This window comes from Rhea americana, unplaced genomic scaffold (genome assembly GCF_003343005.1).
Source record: "Rhea americana isolate MKP2758 unplaced genomic scaffold, rheAme1 scaffold_9, whole genome shotgun sequence".
Taxonomy (NCBI): Eukaryota; Metazoa; Chordata; class Aves; order Rheiformes; family Rheidae; genus Rhea; species Rhea americana.
In genome coordinates this window covers 7,777,025-7,795,884 of record NW_028187088.1, presented here as the reverse complement: position 1 = coordinate 7,795,884, position 18,860 = coordinate 7,777,025, and the positions used below count along the sequence as shown (strand labels likewise).

The following is an 18,860-nucleotide window of genomic DNA, read 5'->3' as shown; positions in this document are numbered from 1 at the left end:
CAGGGTCAGCTCCATCTGCCTGGCCCCAGTCTCCTTGCCTGCCAGCAACAGCTTTTCAGGACAAGCTGGAGTGGGGAGAGGRGTGGGTATTTCGGCTTTCTGACCTTGAGCAAATCAGACCAGAGGCTGCAGGACAGCCCCCACACAGCCCCTCTGCAGGGCCAGCCTGCCCAGGGCTGCAGACATCAGCAGACCTGTTCTGCCTTACCCTCAGTGGGACCAGCCCGCGGGCAGAGCGGTGGCATTGGGCCGAAATGTTTGCTCTGCCTGTCTTGCTCTGGAAATCCTGCAAAGGGGCTGGAAATGTGTGTTGGCCATGAAAGAGGCTACCTAGGCAAGGTAATCSCTTCCTAAAGCTAATGAGCAAACCTCAGCTAGAGGCTTGTGACACTGTTGCCAGTGGGGAGCAGAGGAAGTGACAAAGTCACTCTGCTCTGCAAAAACTGCAGAAGAAACCCTCAGGGTATGGCCAAGGAGAGGCTGCTGAAAATTACTGCAATGTCATCAGCATGTGCCCGCTTGAAGGACAGWGTATCTTTCATATATGTCAAAGTATAACCATGGGGAAAAGTAACAGTACAAATACTGATAAAGTTACATGGACTGTATGTGGCGGTGTTGGAAGTTAATATAATGAAGCGTAGGGCCCAGTGGCTGAGGTGCAATGGRTACAGAAGGGACCATGGCCAGGAGAGTGGCTGGGTCCTGGGACCTGTCTCATTCGCTGTGGGTGAGTCCCAGGGCCCTTCTGTGTGCACCAGTCCTGGAGCACCTAGAGAGCTGTGTAATTCCAGAGCCAAAACAAGGGCAGCTCCATTCTTCATTTGCTCATGCAATGTATGAACAGTGGTTTTCCTTGTGAAAAACACCAAATAATTTTAATCCTTGGTGGCAGCATACTGCCATGCCTTATAAACACATCCGTCAGAAACTGTCATCCCCTCCCACCTTGCATTGCTCAGCTCTGGAGGCACGTGCCTCCTGGCTGGCCTGGGCTCCTGCTCTGCCCCTGGGGAGTTACATGCTGGGAGATGCTGGGAGATCATGAGGTGAAGAACTAAGCTGAACTTCTCTTGTTCTGTGTTAACCAGCTTGAGCAAAAGAGAAAAAAGAGCTTCACTGCAGACTCCAGGGGTGGCTGGTACCGATGGGCTGGCAGAAACAGGGGGAGCGCAGACAGCAGTTGCTGTGTTTCACAGCACCTCAGCAGAGGTGAGGAGGCTTCCACCTGCACCAGCGTGGGACTGAGAGCAAACGACAAAGCCTGGGACAGCCAGAGACTCCCAGAGAAGCACAACTGGGAGCCTTCAAACCTCTGATTTGCAGCCCTGCAGCTGCACCTGCCAAAACTGATTGCCCCCCTTATCTACTAAAGGGGCTTGTTAGGATAGGGGAAGGGAAGGGTTCTGCTATGTGTGGTGGAACACTGYCCAAGGTGGGGGGTCTAGGGTGCCTGAGCCTTTGCAATGTCCAACTGCAGCTGCTGTGCCATGATAGGAGTGGGGCACCTCTTCCTGCTGGCATACCTTCTCTCTGGGTGCGGTGAGTCCTTGAGCATGGTCTGTGCCTGTGGGGAGCTGTGCTCCTGGAGGAGGTGGTGGGGGGGGGGGGTTGTGACAGGCAGCACAAGCTGTGTGCTGCTCCTATAGCACACCAAACAGGTAAAATTCTCAAAGCACCTCAGATCTTGCTGTGTGTGTGCTATTTGAGTGATTTCTGGGCTGCCATTGCTGCCCTGGAAGTCTTTCCTACCCTTTTGATCTAACCACTGTTTGGTATAGCACTTGCTTTGGTTGCTAAGATGAGTGAGCCTTTCTCCAAGCAGGCTGCTCTGCTATGATGTGATCCCTTGGCTCGGAAAGAAAGAGAAATAGCTTGATCCCACTGAGCTTGCTAACTGTGACCCTGGAGCAGTTAGTTCAGGGAAGTGTCTTGAGGAGCAATGAGCAACCCCTTGCTGCTGACACCATGGTCTCAGTTCTTTCTTGTGTATGGAGAGGCTGAAATATTAACTTTCTCTCTGGCCTTCCCCTGCCCTCTCCAGCCTTATAAAGAAATTTATTTCCTAGGAATACCTCTAGGTAAGAGAGAGAAAGGATGCCTTGTGAGAGGAAATCCTCTCTAGACAGTGCATACTGCAAGGGGTGGGGGTCGTGTTGGGCAGAGGAATGATGCTCTTTGGAGCAACTTGCTCTTAATAGTAAAACCAGCACTAAAAGGATCAGCCCACCTGGGGTGAGGAATGGTGTAAGTGGCTAACTGCCACTCCTTCCATCTCATGTCAGTCTGATGCTGGCCACGCTGCATTTACCAACACTGTTTCTCTCTCCACTTAAGTGAATGGTGTTTTCTCCATCACTTATCTCTGTGATAAAGTCTATTTACTTCCCATTGCTGTAGTAGACTTGCTATTATAGAAATGACTACCAGTCTCTTGTCAGTAAACAGCCCAGCMGCAGCAGCTGGGGGGAGCTTGGTCCAGGCAGATAGCCAAGAAAAGAGTGCCTGGTTTTGTGATGGAGCTTTCTGTGGCAGTCAAACACTTTGAGGTCACCTGTGGATGCAGGAATGCCCTGGGAATGTGAAAAAAGCTATACTAAAAAGRAGAGAGATGGGGTTGGGTGGAGCAGCAAGGAGCTCAGTTTGCCTCTCCAATGAAGTGAGTGCTGCAGGTGTTGTGTGAGGATCCATGCAACCTTGTGGCAACAAGTCCTGCTTCTCGCTGCTGAGGTCTCAGGAAGGTTTGCCAAGCAGGTAGAGGAGAAGAATGTGGGATCGTTGGCTCTCTGGAACTTGCAATCTGTTAGGAAAGCTCTGCAGGCTGTCTAGTGCTGTCATCCAGACTGAAAGGTTAAGCAAGGAGAAAAAAATCACTTTAAATCTGCACAGAAGACATACAACCTAAAAATAAAGGGGTGGTTTGGAGGAGTGGTGTTGTGATAGTTGGTGACATTTAGGAGCCAGACTTAATCTTCTCCACTGGTTTGTTATGACGATTACTAATCCAAAGCAACTCTGGTGGAGCTAACACTCACCAGGGCAGACAACGTGAATACCTCCTGAATCCTGTGTGGTGTTTTGCTTGTGCTCTGTATGGCTGAAAACTGAATTCGTATCTAGGTCTCCCAGGGCTTGGCCTGGGAGAGAGCAGGGAATCCCCACCTATTGGCTTGTTGTCATGAAAAAACCTTGGATGTGAACTAACAGAGCAATTTCAGCTGGTGCAGCTTTAGACAGAAGCCAGCTGAAAGGAGTGGAAGAAGAGTGGCTGTCCTCTTCTCAGCAAAGGAGCCTGAAGCCTGAAACTACCCCTCTTTCCAAACCATCCAGCCTGGAGAAACAGATGCCTGGTATGAGGAGTTACAATCAGTTCCTTCTCTCTGTGCCGCAAGTATTTAAAATAACCCTTTGCAATGATGCTTGCTGTGATTACCATGTTGTGCAGCTGAGTGGGGTAAAGTACCCCTCTCCTTCCCACCCTAGCATGTGGTCTGGCAGGCCTATCAAGCATATCTAGTACATCCCTGCTGGGTGAGGATTAATTTTTCTTATTTAGGCTTTTTCTCAGAAAATGTAAATGAAATGACGACAAATTTATCTCAAGTTGCTCAGTTTGCTGAAGCATCTAAAACTTAATCAGACCCAAACATCCCTGGCTGGCCTCCACTCTAAGTCAAACTTTCCCTGTGCTGCTCATCCACATTTCTGAGGCACAGTCGGTGCCAAAAGCAATGTGAAAAAGCTTTGTCTCCTTGCAGTGCATTTCAGACTGAAGCCAAGACTGAGTGCTAGGCCAGCTCAATTCAGAGATGAGTTTTTTTTCAAGACTACTTTAGTTGCTTTGGTTGTTAAATGCCACTGGGCACTTCTTAGATGTGGGAGTGTCAAGATAATAAGCTTTGAATAAAGTCAGATGGCATCCTTATCTGTTGTACTTGTTACTTAATTTTGCAAGTCCCAATTGCATTTTATTAGTAATAATTAGGTTACTAGATGAAATCTAAATTAGATTTTTTTTTATGACTGTACACACAGCATAAAAGTACCTCACAGGAGACCTAGCTTTGCATACATCAGCTTCTTATCAAGGCATATGATTTCTGTTTTTTTTTAACTTCTGCATAATTGCCTTCAGCATGGAGCTCAGGCTGGGGTCAGGAAAGCAGTAACACCTGGGATGTGTCCCATCACTTTCCCATCCTCCAGGAGAGCCTGAAGCCTGAGGTGATACTTCTGAGCATATGGAGGCTGTCTCACTGCAAAATACTCTTGTTCRTTTCTACGCAGGACTGAAATGTGGAATTCGTCCCATTGATTTGAAGAGCCCAGAGGATTTTTTCCCACTTAGATCCTTCTCTCGAATTGTTGGCGGGAGAGATTCTGTGCCTGGAGGACAGCCTTGGCAGGTCTGTCTTATAATGCACTATTCCCATTCTCACAGGAAAGTGAAAGGAAGGAGGAGAGGCAAGAGCAATCTTTCATTTTTCCTCAAGCTGTTGAATGCTGCTTGCTCAGGAGTAGGATCTGTTTCAGAAGTTCCTCCTGCCCAGTYCCCCCTTTCTGACCCCTTTCTTCCTCCAGTAACCCCTGAGGAAGGGAGGGCCTGAGCTGRTTTAATGGTTAGGGTGACATCTCTGGCTGGTGGGAGCTCATGTTGCTGCAGAGCTTTTGTGACGCTTATCAGCTGAGGATCTGCTGGGTTTTAAGGTGCAGCAACTGGAACCAAGGACTCCTCTCCAGTTTCTGCCACAGAAGAATATTACTTTCCCAAATGACTTGCATTCCTGTAATGAAGAAACTGAGTGATAATGGAGCTATGATTTAGAAGTAACTTAGCAGGACATGGTTCTATTTAAAATGAAACCAAATGTAATACTTTTCTTGTGAAGGAGATGGCTATTTCTTGTTTGCATGTTGCTAGAGCTAAGTCAGAGACCTGTGGCAAATGGTATTTGCCACCTCCTCCTCCCCAGAGCCCTATCCCTATACGTGTAGCCTCTTGAAAATGCATGCATGCAGCAGCACAAAGAGCTGGAGGGAACAGGAGGTGGTGGGAGAGGGAAGGGTACTGAGGTCAGGGGGATGGATCCTCTGGATTCTTTCTCATATTGAGCTGTGGGGAGGTTCCTACAGCAGTGAGACCTCTGTCCAGTTGCCTCCATTTCTGAGAACTCCRGGGTTTCAATGCTGGTGGGACTGAAGGTGGGTGTTGAGAGTCAGCCACAGCTGAGAAATGGCTTCCCTGGGCTCCAAGTGGCTGGAAGTACTACACAAATATTGAGAAGAAAATGCAGGGTCTGGTTTTTGATGGCTTAGCRTTTGAGGAGGAAACAACTTGCCTCATCTCAAAGTGTATCTGGCTCTTTGAAGGTCTCTCTCAAACTGGGTCGTTTCCATTTCTGTGGTGGCAGTCTAGTCCGAGAAGATGTGGTTATCACTGCAGCTCACTGTGTGGCCAACCTGGAGCAGTAAGTCAGTCTGTCCTCCTAACTCTCTCTTGACTTCTCACAGCAAAAGTTACCATTACAATGAGGGCAGCTCACAAGCCTGGTGTGCCCCCCTCCTTAGCGAGGGAATGGCACCCACATGGTCTGGTGGGACTAATGCTCCACAACGAGCAGCTTTGTGGAGCAGGTCACTCCAGAGCTATTTGTGCTCCCCACAGCACCCTCTTGCTTAGGGAGAAACACATGGAGAACCAAAGACCCAGGAGAGGGCTCTCCTGCGCAGGGAGTTTATAAATCAGATTTAAAAGCCTTGTTARGTCCAAAGACTGCTTTAGGAGTTGGATTTTGCTCACTGAGTTCAGTCTCCCTTATTCAGACAAGTAGTTAATTCTTCAGAATAGTCTAGAGTGAAAAGTCCTTACAAATCAAAAGTAAAATCAGCCCTGACAGCTGTCCTATTACTCATAGCAGTCACAYTGGCTTCTGTACTCTAAATGCAGGACCAGCTTTAGAAAGCGTGCTAAAGACCTCTTAATGGGCAGAGACAATGCCTTGGCYGGCACCTTTGCCAGCCCTTTTATAATAAATTATAATGTAATTGCAGACCAGTCAGCTTCACATCTGTGTCTTATTGAACTTGAGCACCATTTTTAAGGACTGATGTTGAATAATGAGAAAGTTGCCATGATGTAAAATTTCATGTGCAAGCTTATGAGATACCTCCTTGTTTTAATATTCGCTGCAAAATTAGCCGGTGCTTTTACTCACAACTGTTATGGCATTAGTTTTCATCTTTTGTAGCTTTTTGCATTGCTGGGCAATCCTGGTGTCAAACTACTGGGAAGTACAAGAACAGTTCATTGTGCCAGTGAAGTCTCCTGAGATTAAAACTGAGTTGTGTCATCAGCAGATCTGAAGGGAAGAGACAGTTGTCTTGGGTCTGGACTTTGTCCAGTTTCTGTAATAGTTCAAGCAGACCTCTAAATAAGCCCTAATTGCCAAGATCTCTAGTTAACACAACACAGCGGCAAACTGATGTGCTGTGTGAGCCCATAACAGGAGATGCAGACAACTAAAATAGAAAAGATAAGTAGTACGTCTGCCTCCTGCAGGGGACAAAGAGCCTCTCAAATCTCAGTCCCAGGTTATGACAGATTTAAGGATCCAGTTCATGTCTCCTGCTCAGCACAGAACTGTCCTACTACAGCTTTTCARTGTGCTTACTGAAGTCCAAAGAGAAGAATGAAATACTTTAGTAATGATCTGATTTTTCTGCCCTTCTATTTGTTGGATGCTACTGCTTTCATAGCATAATTATCYTCCTAATTGTGAAAAGAAATCTGAATAGCATTTTGGCTCTGCTTGAACTGATTGCTCTAAGTTTAGCTGTGACATTATACTGTTTATAAAATATGCAACAAAAACATAATTGTCAAGCATTAATTCAAACTACATACATTTGCCTAAAACAATCATAAAGCTCAAACGTAGGTGTCTGCTCATCTCCTAAATGCTTTGATAACAAAATTAGAAAGGATGTAAGGGATCAAAATGATTTTGGCACTCAATTCCTGTTGCTTTTAAGGCTCCTCATGTGACTTTTAGGATCCCAGATTGCAGGTAAGAGTGGTTGAGCTGCAGACTGTCTCCTGTCATRGGTGTCTGAAACATCATAGATGCTGAGGGAGGCCCAGGGCAAAAGGTAAAACTGTACTTTCTCACTGTCCAAGACCAGCTATAGAGAAATTTGCTGGGACCTTCCCTGGTCTTCTGGCAGCTCTGTGCTGCCTGGATATGAATAGTGGCTTGATGAATAACAGATGAAGCAAAACTCATACCCTTTTAGTTAACAAAAAAGCTAATATGAGGCAGTGGCCCAGTGAAACGTCCCATTGCCAAGGGCCAGCCCCAGCTCCCAAGCATGGGATGGTGTCAGAAGGTCAAAGCTTGGCATCTGGGCAGGGATCTGTGCATGCACAGTTGCTGCTTGAGGGAGCCCACCCTGTGGCTGCAGCCCCCTTCTCTCCGTAACAAGGTCCCTTTCCACCAGGAAGCTCCTGGGGAGGCTGGTGGTGACGGTGGGGGAGCACCACCTCCGGCAGGCAGACCGGCAGGAGCAGAGCATCCCTGTCTCGCGTGTCGCCATCCACCCGGGGTTCAACAAGGAGCACTACATGGACTGTGATGTGGCAGTGCTTCGCCTGCAGCGCCCAGCGCGGTGCGGTGAGCCTCAGCCAGAGTGGGCGGCTGCCGTGGGAGGATGCTTTGTGCAGTGAAAGTGCTAATCTCATTTGCCACTGCAGGAAACACTTCTCTTCCTTCTCTGTCTCTGGGCTAGAGATATGTCCCTGCAGCTATGACTTTAATTCCCATCAGAGTAATTTGATTAGGGTAATTCTACTCCAGTCTTAGTGACTTTGCTGATTAATTGTCAGGAAAGCTTAGCCCTTGGGTCAGGGACTGTGCTTCTGACGTGCCCCTGCTTCCTTTATAGCACTACGCTCCTGCCTGCCTCTGCTCCCCTTGCACAAGCTGTGCCAGTTCTGTGTTTCCTTGAGCCCTGCTGTGCCAATGCCAGGTTTCTGCCAGCTGCCCGAGAGCAGTCAGCTTCCTCTTAGCCATGACCCTGTGCTGTTTGTTAGCAGTGGACTGCCAGCATCCTACCAACTGAGAAGTGGGCTGGATTCAACCCTGCCCTCTAAGTGCTGTTTCCAGCAAAGGCAAAGTGTCTGGAGCTAATCTGAGCATTTGGGTATTAGGGAGGTGGCATAAGTTTCTGGCCTTCCAGGCTTTTGGAAGGTGTTGCTCTGGGTTATACAGAGCTGCAGCCATCTGGCCACAGCTGACTGACTCTCGGACAGCAGATCAGCCAACGTAGGATAAACCTTTGTCAATCTGTCTCCAGGCACCACCTCAGGTGGCACTGACCTCACATCTGCTCTTCTGTCCTCTTCCCAACTATCCTTCTGCTTCCTGCTCTTATGTTAACATTTAAAGGCAGTTAACAAACTTCCTGATCTCAGTCTGAATTTGCTGTGGCTCGGAATAAACTCAACTAAATGTGACTAACATTTGTAAGCTTGTTTGTTTTTCCGTTTTTAATAAATACTTGTGTGACTGAGCACTGGGGGGAAGGAAGAATGGAACAGCACAATTTGAAGGGTGCTGTTTGTGCCTGTTATGAGACCTGTTTCTGGAAGCATTGGGTTCATGTGCTCACCTGCACATCCTTTCCTCTGCAGGGCRTGAGGTTCACCCTATCTGCCTTCCCCACAGAGATGAAGACTATGAGGCTGGGACCCTGTGTGTGGCTAGCGGCTGGGGCAAGGTGTCAGAGGGTGAGTAAAATAGCAGGGGCTTTTGGTGGCAATTACTGGAATACAGGTAACAAATGAGAGAAAGACATTTTGTTTTAGAAATAGAAACACAAAGAAACTCTTGCTAGATAGATAATTAAAGGTCTCTTCTGCTTGTCAGAGGACTGATGCCTGGCAGGGGTGTGCAGATCAGTGTTTTCCTGCCCCTTTAGGATCTTGGGTCTATTAGTGATGGCTGCACTTTGCAGTGATGCTGTGCATATGCATGAGTGGGTGCTGAACCCTTGCACAAACAGAACTGTCCTTACAAGGTGCTACAAAAGGGAGAACAGTTCCCTTATGCTTAAAATAGACACAACCTTCTACACTGTCTTTTCCAGACAGTCTGTTTCCTCAAAGGAATTGCACTTGTTTGAACTTYGACAGGTTTCAAAGAAGCTGGAAATCTGTGAGCATTGCTTTCTGCCAGTTCCATCTTCCTTTCCCTCCTGTCCCAGCAAGGAGGTGTCCTGCTCTCGCCCTGTTCAGAGGCGCTTCTCTCTGCACTAGCTGTAGGCAAACCAATGCATTTACTTGCATAGTTCTGTGCCTCTATTCATCAGTTGGTGAACTGCCTCAAAACATGCCAGGCAGGCAATGGGCACTGAGCACCCCAGCCACTCATGGTGTTGGTCATGGCTCTCAGAAGTGGATGGTGTTGGCTGCTGTTCAGGCTGGTGGGGTGAGCTGTCTTGCAGAGCACAGCAGCCACAGTGGGTGCTGGAGATGGCCCTGTTGCTCCCACAGATGCTGGGGAGCCGGCTCCTGTGCTGCAGGAGGTGGAGCTGCCCCTTATCGACAGTGAGACCTGTGGTGCCTTGCTGAGGGAGATGAACCTGCCACCACTGCAGCAGAGCTCCATGCTGTGTGCTGGCTTTCCTGATGGTGGGAAGGATGCCTGTAAGGTAATGGCCTGTTCCCTGCCACTTGTGTGCCCTGAGAACTCCTGCTGGGCAGCAGGACCGTCCTTTCTGCCAGTAAATCTTTCTCTTGGGAGAAAGGAAAAAGGCTGCATTGACAGTGTTGTAAAGCCCTTGCTCAGCAGAAAGCTGACAAGGAGCTTCAGGATAACAAATGCAGGAGGAGTCTTTTGCTAGTGGGAATACTGATGTGGGCACAAAACCAAAGTGAAACTGCTCTGCTGCTCAGACCTGCCCTGGGCATTGCTAACAGGAGGAACCTTGTTCCAGCATGCAGGTGCCACCACCTACGCTTGGACTGGAAGGAACCTTTACTGGTGGCACTCCATGCAGCCACTGAGGGAGTTGGCATGGGCAGTCCTACTATGAGGATGGAAAGAAGGAAATTCCTACCTTTTCCTTGGTGCTGCCACTACATGCACTAAAGCTTTCCTACATGATAAATTGATCCCAGCTTGCTCCCCAGTGGGACTGCTGGACTGGAGTTGCTCAATACAGTCCTCCCTGTATTGTTCCTTATAGGGGTGGGTTTTGTCTTGCCCTGACCTTGGAAAGGCTGTCTACCATGCTGTCACTAGTCTGCTTCCGTTGTACTTGCATGAATGCTGCCTTTAGTACTATTTTTAGTACTAAGAGGTAGTTTTAGAAGCTCATAGCTTGCACAAACACTTGCAAGGCTGTGCTGTAGCTGGTGTTAGTACAATAGCTCTCACTTTTAAGCTCCTTACAAAAAAAAGGGTGTGTAGGGGAGGGATAGAGTGCTAAGCTGCAAGTCAGATCAGGGTAGTGAAGCAATGGAGCTTGACTTGGCTTGATTAGAYAATTTGATGCAGCTGAATGAGACATGCCAGGCCCAGGTGACTGGGGCAGCACAAGCAAAGTTGTGTTGGCCTCCATGGTACAGCTGGCCTATCATAACCCTGGCAAAGACATGACCTGCTGGCATGTGAATAACTGGTRTTTTTCTTTCCTGTTGGGATGAACAGGGTGACTCTGGAGGCCCCCTTGTATGCATGAGACCCAGTGGTGCCTGGACCCTGGTTGGTGTGGTGTCCTGGGGGGTCGGCTGTGCAAGGGGCTGGGATACCCCAAAGAGGTACACTGTGGCCCGGGGCTCCCCAGGCATCTTCTCCAGGGTGGCTGCATTTGTGGATTTCATTGCTCAGCATATGATACCTGGTAGGTGTGAGTATCCTGATGCTTTTCTCTCCTATATGTTCACCTTAGATTCAAAACTGTCCTGCCCTTTCTGCCTTCCTCCCTCTACCTACACTGCTTCTGTTTTGTTTCCACCCACTCCATAAGTAGCAAAGTATTTTCTGAAWTTGGGATGGTAGAAACAAAGGTTGGAACAGATACTTACCCCTTTAGAAGCACAGTTATGATAGCAGCATTGACCTTCACATCCACTGAGGTGGAAAGCAGAAGGCTACTCAGGCTGCCCTCTTCCTGGATGAATGCAGTCCTCCTAACTCAGGAGTGTCCCTTGAGCACTGAATACTCATCCTGTTCTCATAAAAGCTCTTTGAATACTTGCCAGCTAGAGAGCTGAGCTGCTGTTGTGTTCCTGAAACAGCACACAGGATTGATCAGGGGTTATCTCCTAATCAAATACAACTTTGAATGCGTATGGGAAGAGGTGCACTGGATTAAGTGCATCGGTTTTAGTAGTTCATCAGGAGTGCCTTTTATAGCTATAAGCACGGATGGGTCTAGCCATTCCCTGCAGGCTACTTGTATTTTTCTCTACAGATGAATGTAGTGCTAATATAAGTTACTAAAAAGATGTCRTTATTTCCATCATAGCCATCAAAGCTGGGGTGTTGGTTATAAATAATACTTGACCTATTGCAGCTTTGCTAGGGCTCCTTAATGATTATGCTTTCTAAAAGTGACTGTGTGCAGCTAGGGATGTGCCTCTTAATTGGGCATGACAACTGCAAAGAGTAGAAACCATGTGGCTGCAAAGTGGCAGTGTTGGCCTTTGCAAAGCTAAACTATCAGGATTCACACAGATCAAATGCCTGTGTGATAAAGGAAATACTAACATTAAAAGAGTGTTTAATTAAAAATAAACTTGGAGGCAGCTAAGTGAATGCAGGCCTACCATGTTGGCAGGATAGCTTCAGGGATTTGAGGGGATTTTAAATAGAACTTTGGGAAGAAATTGTGTGTTAGCATCGAGACTTCTCTCAGCTGCATGTCAAGCACTTTGTGTTTGAAACCACTGTAGTGGCATAGCCTGTGCCTTGACCAGTAGTGCCTGTACTGAAATATCACTTACAGTGCTTTTCTCTCACCAGCTGCTGTGCCAAGCCCTCTTCCTKTGCCAGCTCAGTGCGGTTCCCAAGGTCTACTGGTTTTTGGAGAAAGTGGTCGTGTTCAATATCCCCAGTCCTTGGAYGATAATTACCCAGACAACAGGTATTTGCTCTGGTAGCCAACTGCTTGATTTTCTGCAGAGCGCCTATTGGAACATTTTCCAGTGCTCAGAAGCACTCCTGACTACTCTTGGTCTTTTGCCCGATGCTGGCTATGGAATCACCTTTAGCAGTGTCTGGATTACAGTGGATGTGTTCTACTATGCAAATCCCTTGTTATGTTTGYGGGGCAGGACATCCCCGAGGACAGGAAGACACAAAGTCTGTTTGTAATACAGATTCTACATGAGCCATGATCATAAAATCGTGGCTGGGTATCTGTTATCCTTTATCCTTTGTAGTCTGATCATATCTATGTTAACTCACACTAAGAAGCTTTTAGCTCTTGCAAGGTACACAGGAATGAGGTGACCTGGGCTGGCAGCATGTCCTTTGTACAACACAAAGCTGCTGTAAAGAAGTGTTGTCCCCAACCAGCTCTGAGCAAATTCATAGCAATCCTTTGCTATTGGTGACTCTCTTCCCAGACAGCTTATGTAAAGAGGGAAGACTAACTTTGCCAGGCAAAGCTGGTGATATCAGTCATCAACCTGTAGTCTGTGCTAGCAGCGAAGTGGTCACTGGAGAGAGATTCTCAGCCAAAGGTGGGACCAACAAGGGCTAAGTTCACCCATGCAGATATATGCCTTTACTATTGCTTGCTTTACTATTGCTTGCTTCTAGCCTGTGCACCTGGAATATAACAGTGCCGGARGACAAGATCATCTTGATACACTTCACCAGACTAGACATAGAGAGCCAAGTTGGATGTGACTCCGATTATGTGTCCCTCTATTCAAACAGAGGAGAGCTAATCAGTAAGTATGTGTGCCTTGGAGCAAGGGTTCCTGGGTGTAATCTCTTGTCATTGCTTGCCATGAATAACAGCAAAGTTAGCCAGCTTTTGAGAAGCCTTTTGTATTTTGCATTGCAATCTTAGCTGAGTGAGAAGAGAYACCCCAATGAAGCAAGGCAGGTGGGACTGAAGCACGTGTTCATACTTGTGCTGGCATCCAGGGGAAGGTTGTTGGCTAAAGTGTCTCAATGTCTTACACCTGTGCACAAATCTTCTGTGCCTCATCTGCTTTGTCTCCCTTAAAACTATGAATGCTGAACAGCAGAATAAACTGAGTGCTTAGCCTTGCTTAGCTGATCTGTGCCCAGGTGAGTTTTCTGATGCTGGAGTGTGTTAATGTAGCCAGCAGGTGTTGTGTGTGTTGGAGATGCAACTAAGTCTGGCTGTGACAAATTTTGTTTGTCTCAGATTTGATTAAATGGCAGAATAAATATGTAGACTATTCAGTAACTGTAGAGAGGACACTAAAGGAAAAGTGGTCTCTTGTCCCTCTGAAATGCTCTTGATTCTGAATTTGGACTAAATGGTTCACGCAAATATTGTCTATTTCTCCAGTCTACCTTAGTTTTAATGGCAATATGCTAATAATAGTCTAATAGTAGTCCTTAGTCTATGCAATTCATCATCCAGGAATATTGATATGGCTGTTTTGACTGAAGTCTCATTTCTTCAGTTTTTCTCTATAGCCTGTAAATATTTTCAGGCAACTAAGGAAGGCTAGTGTGTCTATMCAGTGTGAGAAGAGACCTTCACAATGGGATCTACTGAATGAATTGCTAAGACTTGAATAAATGCATGCTCTGTCTACCCTTAACACCAGCTCCATGCATTCCCTCAGGTAAGGTCTGTGGGGATATATTACCAGCCCCTCTGTTGATAGAGTCGGACGGAGCYACCATCAAGTTTGTTTCTGACGGAGCCAACACTGGCCGTGGTTTTGAGCTCACCTTCACAGCCATCCATAAGGAATCTGAAGCAGGTGACCTTGTCTATGCTGTAAAAACTCCTTTCAGCTTCTTTCTGACCCCTTTAAAACAATAACTACCTTCAGTGTGCCTGAGTGCCTTAAATCAAGCTGTTGAGGTGATTTTTTTTTAATTAAAAAAAAATACAGTATAATTCCATCTATTAAATCTGTCTCCTCTCTTGTCTGTAGGTTCAGGCTGTGGAAGTGTGGCAATGTTAGTGGAAGAGGGAAAGATTGATACTGCTAATTACCCTGGCCTGTATCCCAGGAACACGAAGTGCCACTGGCTCATTGAGGCTCCAGTAAAGTACATTGTAAAGGTAATAAAAGGAGAAACTGTGCTTAAACATCTGCACTAAGAGCTATTCAGGGAAGCAGTTCAATAAAATCCTGCCAGGAACATCTGTGACATGCAAGCCTGTAAACTGCAAGATTTCCAGGTCACCAACTCTTTGCAGGGCACATCTTGCCAATTAGGCACTGCCTCTGAGCTGCTTTAACTGCTCCATAATGATGGTAATAAGTGCTTGAAGTCTGTAGGCACCAATCTGATCTACAGATAGCTTTATCTTGAAGTCCAGCCCAGAGTCTGGGGGGAAAGGTAGAGATCATGCTGCAAGCAACATAGTCATCCTTTTCCTCAAGGCTGTGTCTCAGCACCATCCTAAGCTACTCCTTAGCTCCGTACCAAGATGTTTGCTTCTTGCTGTACACAAGCTGTGTGTTAATAGTTTCCAATCATAGTACCAGCATCCTGTACTTCTCGTACCTGTCACTGTGTGCAGTGAGCATCCTATTAAACCTGTTCCACCTTGTGATAGAAGTTACRTTGTCATCTCACATTATTGAAAGCTACTGTGGTGGCTAAGAGTTTTAAACCTAGGGCTATTCAATGGCACGCAGACCTGTTACTTGGGTTGCCATTGCTGTGTTTATAAGAGTTTGTTGTTTGGAAAAAAATAGGAAGGTGGAAACCTCCTCCCCATTTCCCCCAAAACACTTCAAAGCCCTCTTGCAAGGGCACTCCATATGGGGGACACACTCCTTGGAAGTGCATTGAGTGTTGTAGTAAAGATGTAATAAAAGTATGATGCAGTAAAGATGGCCTGAGAAATCCTCTAAGGCAAAGCTTAAGCCTGCTTCATCCTGTGCACAGAGGGAGCAGTTGGGACAGTTTGGCCAAGGTCTCCAGCAGAGAGTGTTTAGATGCAGAATGTGACCCCTCAGCAAGAGAAGTCATGCCTGAATTTTCCCTAAACAAAACTTTTCTCCAGCCCATTGTTARGAAGGTTAAGTATTTCAGTTATTACTCTAGCCTTGATGATTCCCTTTGGCTTGCCCTCTTTGCAGCTGGAATTTGAAGACTTTGCTGTTGAACTGAGCCCAAGCTGTATTTATGATGCAGTTACTGTTTACAGTGATGCAGAAGAAGAAAACCAGTTGGGTGAGCACTGATTACTTCAACCTTAAATTAGAATTCACTGTAAAACCAGGCTTGTTTTTGTCATCAAAATGCTCCCTCCCATAATGTGGTGCTTGACATATCACTGGAAGGGTAAGGTCAGTGCTTCTGCAGTAACCTTGATGTTTCTGCCTTGCATGTGGTGCTAAGGTTGAGCTCCCTCAGCACAAGAGTTTCCATGTTTTGGTGAAGGAAGCGCTTTGCCAGGGAGAGCTGGCTGATGTTGTGGGGCTGACGCAGGACCATAGCTGATGTTCTGCTGCAGGTCCAGCAAAGCACACAAGTGTGTCTTGCTGTACCTCGCTCTAAGGAGATGGCAAGAGCAACTCTGCTCTAACTGTTGCTTGGGAAGATAAACTTCAAGGTAGAGTGAAAGAATGCTGCCAATTGGTATCTAATTCCACTCAAATGGAGATGAATTCATGAATTGAACTAATGCTCCTGGAATTTCACTTATGAAAAATTGCTAACCTGGGGCATTATAGTGCCACACTTTCAAAGGGAAACATTTTTCAGGTCTTCACTTCAAAGTTACTTCAATTTTTATCAATATTAAAATTTTAAATTAACATAAGGGAAAATGTTTTTCCACTTTAAGAACTGATATCAAGCTCTGCTAGAGCAAGTGTAATGCCTAGAAGCTGTTTCTTAAGCAACAGAAGTGTTGTAACATGCTTCAGTTTGATCCAAACACAAAGAAAATCTGGAAACATAATTCAAGAAAGGAAGATAAGAACAATCTGGTGCTCAGAAAAGACACTTGAGTCACACTTCAGCCACATCTTCACAGGCTGATATGTGACTCAAAGGACAGATCAGGATGATGAGGGACTGGTGCTTTTTTTTCTCTGCAGAAAATAAGCTGAATATCAGGCTTGTCCTGGCTTTGCCATTGACAAGTGACCTTTCCCCTGTGTTGTGGTGGTAATTTAGTTTCACATGTTTACTCAGCACTCAGTAAACATTAACATCAGAGCTCCCCTGAAAAAGAAATCTGATCTCCATTGAAAATAACAGCATATTTAAATGGAGAAAGAAGGCTGACCAAAGAGGATCTGGAATCTTTCAAGGGAAAATTTTTAGCATCCTGAAGCATTTCACTCAATGCTTTCCAGCGCAACTTTGCCTTAGGAAATTGTGGTTCTTACAGGAAATTCTCTGGAATATGCTGCAAGCATCCTGCCCAACTCTAATTATGGGACTCCATATGTTCTCCAAACCGAGTGCTCTCCAGAGGAAGGAACAAATGCTACARGTCTTTCTCTATACACATAGCTCATTCAGGAGGGACTTTGCTTGTACCCCGAATGACAGGAAATACAGTTGTCTGCAGTTTTTGTGCAGTGGAGGATGCTCAAGCTGTCTGAGTTTACTTTTAACACTACAATAAGAAAAACAAGGATTATTTTTGTGTACCTGTAGAATAGTTATAGTATGCTAATCCTGGCTGTTCCTGTTTTCTTCTGAGATTACTTACAGAAGAAACTAATGAACATTGTCAAATGTGTCTTCTGGAAAAGTTCTTGCTTTTAGAAAGTCACAAAGTTTCCAGATTGTCTTTTTTTTCCCTGTATTTTTTTTGAAAACCTAGATTAGCTAAAGCCAGAAGTGCTTAAGTGATGATATTTCTCATCTTAAGTAGAGCCTATTCTTTCCCACAGCTAATCTCTGCGGATTCTCAATTCCTAAACCAGTACTGAGCCCTGAGAATACAATGCTGGTGCATTTTGAAAGTGATGGGGAGAACAGCTTCAGAGGATTCAGAGCCAGGCTCACTTTTGTTCATTCAGGTTAGTAGAGAGACGCTTGCTGTGTGCAACAATGTCTACATCATCCACATCTATTTTTAGACTCCTGAGCTTATTTTTTTAGACTAATCCTGCTGCAGTCTGTCAGGGTAATTTTAAAAAGGAATAGCTGCTTGTGGCTGAATACCCTTCTCTGAATAAGGGAGATGAATCAAGCTTTTTTTTCTTCTCTGAGAAATGACTAACTTTTGCCTGAAATGAGCAGCCTTGTTAATTCTGTCAGTCAATACCCCCTTCCCTCTTGAAAATCTCATTATAAAGGAGAGCCTTCAACCTGGGGGTGAGTCTGCTATTATTGCTTTTTCATTTCATGAATGTGTACCAGCTGTTGCTYGGCAGGGCTAGGTGAATAAAACTTCCCTTCCAGAGTGGAGATTTTTTTAGGGGGTGGGAGGAAACAAGCCAAAGCTGTTGATCCAAGTCAGGTAGAGCTGACTCTTATTTCTTCTCTAGAGGAACCAGGAAGAGAAGATTTGGGATCAACCAAATCCAATGTTCCAATTCAAATACCAGTGTTGTCTCTGAAAGATGTCCCCTTGGGTAAAGAAATTAAATTTTTCTCAGTTGATTTTCTTTTAGAAGCTTTCCTCTAATGTATAACAAGATTTTTGCAGTGAAGTAGATTTCTGACCTCAAGCCCTATTTTGTGCACATAATGTACAGAAGAAAAGCAGTGGGGAAATGCCCCAACTCCTTCTCTGGACATGCAGCAGGTCCTCTCCATTCTGGTTGCATGCACTTTCTATCTGCAATGGGAAGCACAGGGTGTGCGGACAGGAGATACCTACTTTCAGTCCTAGGCCTTGCTTCCTCCCTGAGGTGTTAAATAAACTGGAGTTCTGAGGAGATTATTTCCTTCTCCTCCTCCTTTCCGAGAGAGCAGACAAATTTGGTGTCTCCTGCATCTTTGATCTGGCTGTATCCACTGTGTAAGATTCTCCAGCAAAATAAAACTTACACGCAAGTCACTGATTAGCTCTCTGCTGTCTTGCAGATGCCTGTGGACTTCCTGTGGTTGCTCCCTGGTGGCTGTTCAAGCGTCTTAGTGGAGGCGAAGAGGCCTGCCCCCACTGTTGGCCTTGGCATGGGGCCTTGAAGCTCCTTGGAGACTACCAGTGTGATGGGGTTGTTGTCAGCCCCACATGGCTGCTGACAGCTGCCCACTGTGTGCAGCTGTGAGTGTCACATGGCTGGTGTGTTGCCAATGCCCCTTTGGGCTGGAGCATGAACATCCTCGCTCGTGTGACCACCCATAAATTACATCCACATCTCTGCTTCCTCTGCTATGTTTTCATCCTGCCCTTCCTCTATGACTGATTTTAGAGATGGCACTGTTTTGGTCTTGTTAAAGTGAAYGGCACTATCTGGCTTTAGCTCTGCAATCAGAGCTGTAGCAATGTAAAGCACTTGTGGCAAGAAGCTCTTACTCAGCATTCCTGGGAATGGGTGACTAATTAGAGGAGAGCCAAAAAGTGTGTGACTGCTGAATAAGGGAGCTGTAAGGCTGACTGCAAGCAGTTCCAGTATGTTTGCTTTTGTTATACAGATCCAATAAACCCTTGCACTGGACTGTGGCAGTGGGAGACCATGACAGAGCCCTGAGAGAGTCAACAGAACAGGTAAA

The 18,860-nt window shown here is 46.1% G+C and overlaps 1 protein-coding gene across 1 annotated transcript in view; it reads left to right on the top strand.

Moving 5' to 3' along the window:
• The window catches only part of OVCH1 (ovochymase 1), a 30,050-nt gene that overhangs the window by 3,862 nt on the left and 7,328 nt on the right, over positions 1–18,860 (top strand). Inside the window, exons 2-17 of the mRNA XM_085324128.1 lie at positions 3,208–3,350; positions 4,288–4,406; positions 5,371–5,468; positions 7,498–7,670; positions 8,690–8,785; positions 9,551–9,708; positions 10,710–10,902; positions 12,027–12,147; positions 12,828–12,961; positions 13,838–13,978; positions 14,156–14,286; positions 15,317–15,410; positions 17,090–17,218; positions 17,690–17,776; positions 18,231–18,411; positions 18,783–18,855. Coding sequence (XP_085180254.1) covers positions 3,208–3,350; positions 4,288–4,406; positions 5,371–5,468; positions 7,498–7,670; positions 8,690–8,785; positions 9,551–9,708; positions 10,710–10,902; positions 12,027–12,147; positions 12,828–12,961; positions 13,838–13,978; positions 14,156–14,286; positions 15,317–15,410; positions 17,090–17,218; positions 17,690–17,776; positions 18,231–18,411; positions 18,783–18,855 — 2,071 coding nt within the window. The remainder of the gene's footprint in view (positions 1–3,207; positions 3,351–4,287; positions 4,407–5,370; positions 5,469–7,497; positions 7,671–8,689; positions 8,786–9,550; positions 9,709–10,709; positions 10,903–12,026; positions 12,148–12,827; positions 12,962–13,837; positions 13,979–14,155; positions 14,287–15,316; positions 15,411–17,089; positions 17,219–17,689; positions 17,777–18,230; positions 18,412–18,782; positions 18,856–18,860) is intronic.